This window comes from Pochonia chlamydosporia, chromosome 2 (assembly GCF_001653235.2).
Source record: "Pochonia chlamydosporia 170 chromosome 2, whole genome shotgun sequence".
In the NCBI taxonomy this organism is placed as follows: Eukaryota; Fungi; Ascomycota; class Sordariomycetes; order Hypocreales; family Clavicipitaceae; genus Pochonia; species Pochonia chlamydosporia.
Window position 1 is genome coordinate 865,408 of NC_035791.1, and position 10,852 is coordinate 876,259.

General features: G+C 49.1%; 5 protein-coding genes across 5 annotated transcripts; 3 read left to right on the forward strand and 2 right to left on the reverse strand.

The window, feature by feature from the left end:
* Positions 1–538: 538 nt before the first annotated feature.
* VFPPC_02399 (MFS transporter) lies at positions 539–1,736 on the reverse strand (the record flags this gene model as incomplete). The annotated part of the gene is made up of 2 exons (XM_018282054.2): positions 539–899; positions 958–1,736. The coding sequence occupies 2 exons, from the start codon at positions 1,734–1,736 to the stop codon at positions 539–541; spliced, it is 1,140 nt and encodes a 379-aa protein (XP_018146360.2).
* Positions 1,737–3,635: 1,899 nt separating this feature from the next.
* VFPPC_15491 (hypothetical protein) lies at positions 3,636–4,146 on the forward strand (the record flags this gene model as incomplete). Its single annotated transcript, XM_018293244.1, has 2 exons — positions 3,636–3,783; positions 3,851–4,146. 2 exons carry the CDS (start codon positions 3,636–3,638, stop codon positions 4,144–4,146), a joined length of 444 nt encoding a protein of 147 aa, XP_018146361.1.
* An 843-nt stretch (positions 4,147–4,989) lies between these two features.
* VFPPC_02401 (hypothetical protein) lies at positions 4,990–6,146 on the forward strand (the record flags this gene model as incomplete). The annotated part of the gene is made up of 2 exons (XM_018282055.1): positions 4,990–5,723; positions 5,771–6,146. The coding sequence occupies 2 exons, from the start codon at positions 4,990–4,992 to the stop codon at positions 6,144–6,146; spliced, it is 1,110 nt and encodes a 369-aa protein (XP_018146362.1).
* Positions 6,147–6,695: 549 nt separating this feature from the next.
* VFPPC_02402 (acetolactate synthase) lies at positions 6,696–8,689 on the forward strand (the record flags this gene model as incomplete). Its single annotated transcript, XM_018282056.1, has 4 exons — positions 6,696–6,724; positions 6,781–6,820; positions 6,870–8,334; positions 8,400–8,689. 4 exons carry the CDS (start codon positions 6,696–6,698, stop codon positions 8,687–8,689), a joined length of 1,824 nt encoding a protein of 607 aa, XP_018146363.1.
* A 609-nt stretch (positions 8,690–9,298) lies between these two features.
* Positions 9,299–10,633, reverse strand: VFPPC_02403 (hypothetical protein; the record flags this gene model as incomplete). The annotated part of the gene is made up of 3 exons (XM_018282057.1): positions 9,299–9,661; positions 9,797–10,207; positions 10,376–10,633. 3 exons carry the CDS (start codon positions 10,631–10,633, stop codon positions 9,299–9,301), a joined length of 1,032 nt encoding a protein of 343 aa, XP_018146364.1.
* Between the last annotated feature and the right edge of the window lie 219 nt (positions 10,634–10,852).

A 10,852-nucleotide genomic window follows, 5' to 3' on the forward strand; every position in this document is an offset into this window, starting at 1 on the left:
CATGAACCAGGTCTAGAAATGGCCCCCATTCCGGCGATCAACCCGTGTCCGAGGCGGTTGCAACATGAACATGAGAATTATTGGTTGCGTCCATGTATTGAGTTCGCCTTACAGATGCTGCTGGAAGGGCTTGGTCTCACAAATCCCCGCTAGGCTTCCCTTTTTCTATTTTGAAATCGGCATCAGGTGCACAACTTTCGATACATTGCTTTCTTGGCCTGAGCTTTCAGAATTGGAGAAATGTCCCGATCCATTCGACGTTAAAAGTGGGGGATGAATGCTACATCAAGGTTACAGTATTGTCTGTAGAGTGCCCCCGTGTGCGAACATGTTGGTGTTTAGCTAAACGAAATCCAGTTCGGTCAATGTCCTCCGCGTGATGTTGCATTAAACCATAAGCCTTGCGGTGAACCATCAATATGACTGGACACTGTGTTCGTCTGCAACGGTGTAACCAACTGACGGTGAAACGACATCTCGGAAAGCAAATGCATTGGCCCCTTGGCCGAACCCCTCGGCCGAAACTGAGACGCAGACGTCAACATTCAAGAGACTCAACCAAGTTTACGTGACGATGCTCGTTCTCCATCTGAACTAGTTTCTGGCAGAAAGGGCTGCGGGCTCTCAATAACGGCCCCCAGCGAATGAATGCAAATGAAATTAGGGTCAGAAGGAGGCACAAGCCGCCGAGTAACGTGCAAGCCCATTTTGTCCCAAGATTCTCGTACAAGGGATACGTCGTCAAAGGAATGATGACCGCGGCAAGAACATTGCGCGTAAAGACACTTGATGCCAATGCCGACGCACTGTAAATGCCATAGATATCCGTGAGATAGTTGTTTAGCGCCATGAACGTCAAGTCAATACCTATCCCCAAAGGAATTCCCGACAGGCACAGCCTAATGGACATTCGGCAGAGCTGTCCACCCCAGCCAAAACTCAGACAGAGCAAAAAGCGGTCCGCCAATGCATGCGAGAGGGAGTCGTCTGTACTCTTCTTGTAAGGCCCATTGCTTGCCAGCTTTGATACTGCGTTTGTGGAACCGATCCCAGGTGACAAAGATGACGATCGCGAGAACAGCCCCGATTCCAGTGGGAATGAACATTAAAGCGGACATACCATCAGACATGGAATACGCTCCCCGGGAAATGACTGGATATGCCCCAAAGTAGAGGAAGAAGATAACATATTGATAGAGGATAAAAAGGTCGGTGAAGAACACAAGCAGCTCGGAGAGCAACCTAATCGGGCGAGCCAGTATTCTGGTATGTTTCCCAAAATTGAAGTATGCACTGGCGACGACCGGAGCTTGTACTTCATGCATGGGGTAACTTGAGATGTTCTGGGTGCTACGAGCTTTGAGCACCGGGCCAAATGTCTCAGGCATGACCAGAAGCAAGGGCCAGCTAATACCAGCAAATATGAGGGCACACCAAAACTGCCACTGCCAGACCTTTGTAGAGGTGAATCCCGAGAGAATTGGTCCAACAAGAGGTCCCACATTGCTTGTCAGACCGAGGAATGTCATGGCCATTCCTCGCGGTCCGAGGTCTGGGTAGAGATCACAGAACAACCCGCCTGAGAATGTCTGGGGAGCTGCAGTGCCGCATCCCATCATGAATCTAAAGAAGAGAAATGTCGACCAGTTTGGAACAAGAGCGCACCCTAACGTGAATACAGTGTAGATGGAAAAAGGAATTAGAAAGGCCGGGCGACGGCCCCAGGACTCAGACATTGGAGCAAAGATGATGGGACCAAAAACTGCGTATGCTTTATGAGTAATTGAGTTTCACGACACAGGATGTTAAGACAGTCTCCCATTGTGTGACACAGAAGGTTAGAACTCTTACATACTATAGCCAACGAGGAACACGGCAACAGGTAGCGGCTTTTGGAGTTCTGTGGTAATTCCAAAATGTGCATTTAAGGTGGATGCGGCACCGCTTGGAAGAGAAGAGCCCATGGCGACATTGAAGTTTAAAAAGATGACTGTTACAGAGATGAGAAGTTTTCGTGTCTGGAGTCCAAGTTGAATAAGACAAGCGCTCTTGAGCTAGCAGCGTAAAGTCACACTTGCCTTGGATAACTTGATGCCCACTTGCGCAGGTGCTACCAGATTATGATCTACGAACTCAGCTAGAACGGCGGGTCATATGTTTATGTGATACAGGTGTGTACAAACCTTCCATATCTCGAGATACAGGATCGACCATTCTATGGAGGGGCGCCATTGCAGCAGAGTTGAGAAGCAAATGATGCCAAGTATGAATATAAGGTAAACCGACCTCACCCACGGGGCCATAAGGCTAAATTTTGTCTCCTTCTTTCTGTAGTAGAGAAGGATCAAGTCCATTTTAAACTCCTTAAGTTTCAATCTTTCTGAACACCCGCCACTAAAGTAAAATTTTACAAAACAAAGAAGGCGACGGATTGTTACTTCCGGTTACAGTGCCTCCCAGAGCTATCTAAAATCTCTTCAAAGTGACGGGACGTGTACTTCGTTGGTTGCGCCACTGTTGCCTAACCTGCGTTTCTCCCCAAGAATTAACAACGCATAACAAACAGTCGCAACAATTCCCAGCACAGCAATTGCCATACACAGCGAGTAACCTAGCCGATAGTAGGGAGCATGCTGAGGCAGAAAAGCAAATGGGGCCAAAATACCACCCGTGTTACCGAAACTGATCATCCACGCAGAACCGATGCTTCGCCTCTTGTGCCCCGTCAGATTCATGAGGTACCAACAGACGATACTCGGGCCCGCTCCCATGGCACCCATACAAACCAAGCAGATCCCGGCATATTGCAGAGAAAAGTTGGCGTGCGTTGTCAATAATATTGCGAGCCCTGCGACAAGGATGAGCCCCGTGGCGAACACATAGGGCAGACGTACGTCTGTTCGATCCGAAAAGTATGCCAAAAGGATAACGAACACAAAGGTTGCGGCGTAAGGTGGCACTGAGCGAAGCTGCGTCTGCAAGACATTGTATCCGAGGGACTTGATGATCGTTGGCGTGAAGTAGGCGAATGCGTATACGGGGACAACGATGGCTGGTAGGGCTTAGCTATGCAGGTCTGAGACTTGATAAGCGGTGAGAAAAGAGAAACTGGGGGACTTACAAAAGTACATGATTGCTGCAGCGTAGTTTTTGAAGTCGCCGAAGAATTCGATGATGTCGCGCTTTGTGATTTTCTCATCTGATTTCGTGTCCCATACTTGAGTTTTCAGCAACACGACCTGCAATTCTCGCTCTGAAACCCACGACGCATCGTTTGGGAAATCGCTGACAAAGAAGAATGATGCGATGCCGACCAATATGGTTAAAATGCCTTCCAGAATAAAAATCCACCTCCAGTTGCTTAAACCTCTGACACCATCCAGCTGCGCAATTGCCGATGCCAAAAGTCCTCCAAACGCAGCGGCTAGAATGACTGAACAGAAGTAGACGGTGAACCGTTTCTGAGCTTCATTTCGTTTATACCAGAAGCTTATGAGGTAAAAGCCTCCTGGGAATACGCCCGCCTCGAAGAATCCCAGAAAAAAACGTGTTGCAAGCAGGCCACTGTAGTTCTGAACAAACCCTTGACAAAGTTCGGTGATACCAAAACCAAGAACACAAATTGACAGCCAAACATGCGGAGAAAGCCTTTTCAACAGAAGATTCGAAGGAACCTCGAAAAGGATATATGGGATGAAGAATACGGCCAGGGCAATATTTGGTTGCTTGCCTGTCAAGCCGAGTTCCTGCGGCATACTCATAGTCAACGCATTTCCAACGTTGGCTCTAGACACTCAATTTAATAATGGCATTAGTAGATCAACTGCATTGGGTAGACTCACCTATCAAGAAAGGCTACAACGTAGATCACGAACAGCATTGGTAACACATGCCAGTCAATCTTTCACATCAGCTCAGCTTCCTCTCTGCGTGACAGGATGCCAGACACAGACGCCTCCGCCACTGAAGGCTCAGCAAGCTCACACACTGATTCACTTGGTGTGGGCGGCGACAGGCCATGGCCATACGATTTCTTCTCGAGGTAATGCACCATTTTTGCTTTGTGATGGTGCTATTCATGCGGGCGGCGCTACGCAAGTTGCCCAACTTTTTGCGGAGTACAACGGTGAGGAGCCGCAGCAATGAAAAAGTGTGGTAATCTGGCGGAATATCCTGGCAAGAAGTGGTCTTCAAATACGCCCGTTGATGAGGTGCAATCTCCGGAGTCCGAGACCCTTCATCATGGCGAGCCCTCAAGTTGGTCTGAGCTGAAATATCGTGCCATGTGGCAATGGCGGACGCTGGCCACGCATTCACAAAAGGGATTCCAGAACTCTTGGACTCGACATACGCATAATCTTGAAATTGAAGCACTGACACAGCTGGAAGGCAGCGATGTTCATTTCTGGTTACATTGTGTATGCTCACCGCCGCACGTATATGTAAGCTTACGGAGTACTACCAAAAGCAGGGCACGAGCGGCTTAATGTAACCCAAGCCGCATTCTTCCAGTACTTCGAATGCGAATGCACCGAGACAAAGTTCCATAAGCAGTCCTCCAGCGGGGATGCCACTCTATATCAACTCGGGTCAACTCGCCCTATAAAGCCCGATAAAAGAGATACTATACGTTACACTCTTGTTTCAGCTCCCGTGCCTCTTTTGGTAAGCTATGCGTGTTGAAGCTGCCTGAAAGTCTTCAACGTACCACGAAGAACAGATTGAGCCTGTAGCAGCTAGTGCTACCTCAGCCGCAAGCAGGCTTCGGATTACAAGCCAGAAGGCTTCCAAGAATATTTAGCGAGAAACATTAGCAGATCACTAGCAGATAGTCTAATTTGAACCTTGATTCTAAACTATGTATACTGGTTTCGATCTCACTCTGCGGCTAACCGCATCGACATGCTCCTCATCCACTTTCGAGTCAACCAGATTACTCTGCCGTACAGGCTATGGTGACTCTTTATCTGAACAATTTAGCATGTAAACATGCCTATGGCAACACAACGACCGGAAACTACAACAGTCGCTTTGCCCAGCTTCACACCAGCATTGCGGCCGCCAGCAGGAGTGGTCTCGAATCCTGACAACCCAACTTCGCTTGCTTACCTGGCTGACATTACCATCGCAATATGTATTCCTCTAGTCACTGTGTTCTTCTTGATGCGTTCTTATGTGCGCATCGTCATCAAGCGCACATTTATATTTGAGGATTTCTTGGTGACCGTCGCCTGGGCTGGTACCGTTGCCTACTGTGGCATCATGAGAGCTACCATGTCTCATAACGGTGGCAAACACGGCTGGGACATCACTATACACCAAGCCCGTCAAGCTTCGTACTGGTTCAACGTTGCAGCTATTGAATATGGCGTCATGATTGGAGTCACGAAACTTGCAGTCCTCTGGCTCTATCGCCGCGTCTTCTCGCCTGTCCGATGGAGCAAATTTGACATCTCAATCGTCTCCCTCATTGTGATTATATTTGGATTCTACAGCACGACGTCTATAGTGAAGATATTCGAGTGCAGTCCTCGCGAAAAGATTTGGAATCGGTCCATTCCCGGCAAGTGTGTAGAAATGTCTATAATATTGAACGTTAGCGGCGCGTTCAATACTGTGACAGATTATCTGATCCTGTTCCTTCCCATACATGCTGTTCGGAAGCTGCAGATGGATCATCTGAAGAGGATTTTGGTGGTTCTTGCGTTTACGTTTGGTCTATGGTACGTCCGCCTTGCTTGGTACGATACTCATGACTGACTTCGAATAGTGCGCCAGTCTTTGCAACAATTGGCTTTGTTGTCCGTCTCAGAAACAGCGGCAATCCTGATACATCGTGGAAACAGCCTGAAATACTTCTCTGGGGAGCTGCGGAACTTGCGTCTGGTAACTTGTGTGTTTGTTTTCCTGAGCTTGCCTTTCTTTTCCGAAAGAAGAATCGTAGGCACAATCGTCCCCGTCGGCCGACGAACTCTGAGTTAAAAGATGCGATTGAATCTGATGGCGGGAGAAAGCCTCCTTCGGACCCTTATTTTACCAAGAGCCTCATGAGCACAATGTTTAGCACTGATGGGGATGCGCATTATGTCGAGTTGCAAGATCAGCCAAAGAACGTGAGAGTGGCACCCAACGTGGTGTTCAGCTAGGAAGCATGAATGTGCCAGGAAGAGTGATGGATAGTAAAAACGTCGACCATGAACATCGTGTACTTTGACGAGAAGGGCGCGCATTGGGGCTGTGTTTCTGCATGAATTTGTACCATAGCCACCCTCATAGACTTGAACTTCATCCCACTCCTTCGACCTTCTGCATTGGTAACTGTGATTTCCGTGACGGCAAGCGAACCGAACTGGCAAGGAAAGTAATAGTCCTTGTAAAAGCATGATTGCGTCCTACTGCTCGTTGGAAGTCGACTGATGACTTATTACTAATTAAATTTTTCGCCGACGTTGCACCAACCAACATTCCAATCTCCGTCATCTTCGCTTCGCCTTTTTCCGTAAAGCCACATTGACAATTGCCGATGTGAAAAAATGACATTACGAGTCTATTTGAGTCGCGAACTTCGTCTCCGAACTCTCACTGCTGTTACAAGGTCTGGTGGTCGTTGCAATTTTCCCAAGATCGCACAGCCTCAACCGGCCGCTCATTTTGCGACCAGTCGGCCATCTTACCAGGTTTCCGACCGTGTGAAAATGGCGGCGCTTGAACCGACGGTACCATCGTAGGTATCAAAGTGATATCTTATACCCCCGAAGAAGATCAGCTAATGAAGTGAAGATATACGACTGCGTTCGCTCTATTCGAGGCACTCTGGGAAGTAAGTTAGCCCCGACGTCTATTCTCTCACACATTGCTCACATCCCAAGGCGGGGATCACGGCTTGCTTCGTCAATGTTGGTTCAGACCACCCATCAATTCTCGAGGCCATCGTCAAAGGTAAGCGAGAGCGGCCTGGCTCTTGGCCCCGGATTATCACATGTCCTGCTGAGGTGACCGCCATTTCCATGGCTGATGGATATGCTCGGGTATCCGGAAAACCGCAAGCAGTTCTCGTTCATGTTGACGTTGGTACTCAAGCTCTTGGCCAAGGAGTCCATAACGCCAGCATTGGCCGTGTCCCAGTCTTCATCTTTGCCGGCATGTGTCCGTACACTGAGTCTGGCGAACTCCCGGGCTCACGTACGGAATACATGCACTGGCTTCAAGAAGCTCCCGATCAAAAAGCCATTGTACGACAGTACTGCCGCTATACCGGGGAAGTCCGCACGGGGTTAAACATCAAGCAGACCATTGGACGGGCGCTTCAGTTTGCCAACAGCACGCCAAACGGGCCAGTTTACGTTTCTAGCGCCCGGGAAGTTTTGGCACAGGAAATACAACCGTACTCACTGGATCAAGAGCAATGGGTACCGATTGGGCCCAGCGCTCTTCCACTTGACGCTGTTCGCAACATCAGTACGGCACTTGTAGAAGCCCAACGGCCACTTATCGTCACAGGGTACTCTGGTCGGGATCGCCGCTGTCCAGATCTTCTTGTTGCTTTGGCGGATCTGATTCCAGGCATTCGAGTTCATGATACCGGAGGAAGCGATGTGTGCTTCCCTTTCACACATGCCGCATCTGAGGGCTTTCGCCTGAGCTTTGACGAATGCACCAAGGACACTGATATGGTCTTCCTACTGGATTGTGATGTGCCTTGGATTCCATCTCGAAATCCCCCTCCCAAGCAAGCCAAGATCTACCACGTGGATTGTGACCCCTTAAATCAACAGATTCCGGTCTCATTTTTCCCGGCTCACGGACGCTGGAGAGCAGACGCTTTCACTGCTTTGAGCCAAATTGTTGAATGCATTAGGAATGATGCTTCCCTTACCGAAAAGTTAAAAGATCCCAAATATGTCACTCGCGGAGCCGCCCGAGCAAAAGTTCACGCATCTCGATTGGCAGATATTGCTCGTCAGGCTCGTCTGGAAGATGCAGAACCGCTCAATGCTGCTAATATCGGCACCGTTCTGAAATCATCTCTACCAGAGTCCACGACGTTTGTTGTTGAAGCCGTTACGGCTGCTCAGACTCTGTCAGACCATTTGCAACTCACTCAGCCGGGAAGCTGGATTAACTGTGGTGCAACAGGAATTGGTTGGAGCAACGGCGCTGCCCTCGGAGTGAAAATGGCATTAACAGATTTGGATGCTGAAGGGCATGACAAGCCAAATCTTGTTTGCCAAATTGTCGGGGATGGTAGTTTCATGTGCGCCGCGCCATCTAGTGCTCTTTGGGTTGCGAGCAAGTATGAGATTCCAATTCTCACAATTGTCTTGAACAATGGCGGTATGTTGTCTGCCCGGGAGTCTGAGATAAATCTTTTTGAAATAGTCTGACGTTTGCTCTTGTAGGTTGGAAAGCCCCTCGAAACTCGGCGGAGCTCGTCTATCCAGGTGGGCTTGCTTCCACTGCTACTGACGACGAGATAAACGTGTCATTCCGCCCTACTCCCAACTACGCGGCATTGGCTGAAGCAGCTGCTGGATCTGAAGGTGGTTTTGTAGCTTCGGCGGATAACAACAAGGCATGGATGAAGGGTACGAGAGTCAGGAGAGTGGGAGATCTCAAAAAGGCCCTTGAGCTTGCGGAATTGAGGGTTGTGAAGCAGCAGAAAGGAATGCTGATTGAAGTTTTACTCTAGATGTTGAAAATAGTACTAGATAATAAAGACCAGGGAGGTGTACCGCTTGTCGTCGATGGTTTGGACATAATCTAGCATCAGAGAGTTAAATTGATTAGTTGTGTTGGCGCCCGCGTGAAACCCCCAGAGAACGAGAAGTCGAAATTCAAGACGCTACTCACAGGTCGTCTACTAGCTGAGATTAAAGATCTAGTCACTGATTTACTATGCATTGAGCATGACAGGGGAAGAAGAGGTTTAGTAGCTCCCTATAATCTAACCCATAATATCCCTGTATTAATGAATTCAGAGTTGCTTAGGACCATTAGGAAACAGTAATTGCTATACTAACGGAAAGAATTGCTACACGGGTATGACTCTTATTAACATTTAAGTGTTCCAGTTATCACATTTTGTAAAGTACAATTATATTGTGTCCACAGATCCCATTATACCCCAAGCTAAGCTCTACAATCGTGACGAGTCGGCCCGTGGCCACAAATCTCTTCCGAGCTAAAAACGTCAATTGCCTCAACTTCTTGGTCGCGCGTCACTCACCAGCCAACCCAGTGGCTGGCTGGCGGTAAACCCAACAATGCGAATACCAGGTCGCGCGGACGTGCCTAAGCTTCAGGCGCTGCTACGCTGGCACATCGCGTCCCCTGCATCGCTGGCAGCGATCTCGGTCTTTGTGATGACGACGGCCGCGGCCTTCTCCGTGATGTTCTCCTGCGAGTTTGCGTTGTCATCAGATGGTTTGGCCGAACTGGGGCCCTTGACGCTGCGCTCAGCAAAGATTTCGATGTCATCGTGGTATTCAGAGTCGATGTCGGCCTCCATGTCCTGAATAGCCAAACGGGGCACCTTCATGGACTGTACCACCATATCGCTGCTGAGGTTGCTGCTTCTCGCCCTCCTCTCGCCCTCGAACACAAGGCGTGAGGCGATAATATCGACGCTATTTGACGGTATCTCCGTGTTAGAAGAGTCTGCCTATTATTGATAAGGGGTATGTTAAAAAAAAGAAAGGCAAACTTGCAACATGATCATCGGGAACACGGTTGCTAAAGTGCAAAAGAACGCATCAATCTGCGTTGCTACTTGATTTGAGCCTTCTGTTTCCTTTACCCGCAACGGGTACGTCACGGTGCGCCCGATGCCAACAAATGCCAGCGTGGCGACGCGGATCTCGGTGCTGCGGATGAGGAAGCGATATAACCTTCCGCCGCTCAGGGGGCCTGTCCTTGATGACCGGAGCGCCAAGACGAACGTCTTTAGAAGGAACACGGATGATGTGCATTCCGCCAACGCGATAGCCATGAAGCAGGCCATGGCCAGTTTGGTAATGACGGCCTGGAACAGGGCCTCGGGTATTTCCCCGAGGATGAAGAGCACCTCGATCACGTTGACGACAACACGGAGAGCCGCAAAGAGGAGCATCAGCACCCAGAAGAGCGTCACGAAGATCTTGCGCTCCCTGCTATGCAGGATAGGCACCAATATCAAATAGCTGTAGAAGGGTTGCATACCTTCTGAAATCTGTGGAAGCAGGCCAAGGAGACCCTTAAGTTAGTTGAATGTAGCATGGCTGGCCGGAATTGGGACACAGATGGAGGCAGAGACGGAGACAGAAAGCAATGCTGCGGGAAGATTAAGGCACGAGGGGAAGTGCAGCTCCCTTCACCTGTACCGCGATAAAGTGCTCACCATCCAACCAAGATTCGTAAACGCGGCTGCAACCGCCCTATTCACGACCGGGTGCTCGTGGTTACAGTAGGCGAAGTATGACAAACCACCTAGAGCACTCCCAGCGGAGCTGGCAATTGGCACCAGGAGGAGAAGCGAAAACTCTTCTGTGATGCCAGCAACCATGAAGCCGATAATAACATTTAGAAGCGAGACGGTGCTCCAGATGGCAGTATTCGTCTGGTAATAGACCAGGAAATCGTTGGTATTTGGTGCCATGGTGTTTCAACAGAGAGGCTCCGAATAATGATACAGTTCCGATAGCAAAGTCGCAGGATTCTTTGAACGGTTTTATATAAGAACGGATCCCAGTGTTTACTATGTAGCTGATAACGCTTGCAGCAGGTTCTCATGTGGCAGCAATAAGTATTACCTGTTACAAAGTACTTATTAAAGGGCATGATGGACGTGTAATTCTACAACCTACAGGCTGGTCTC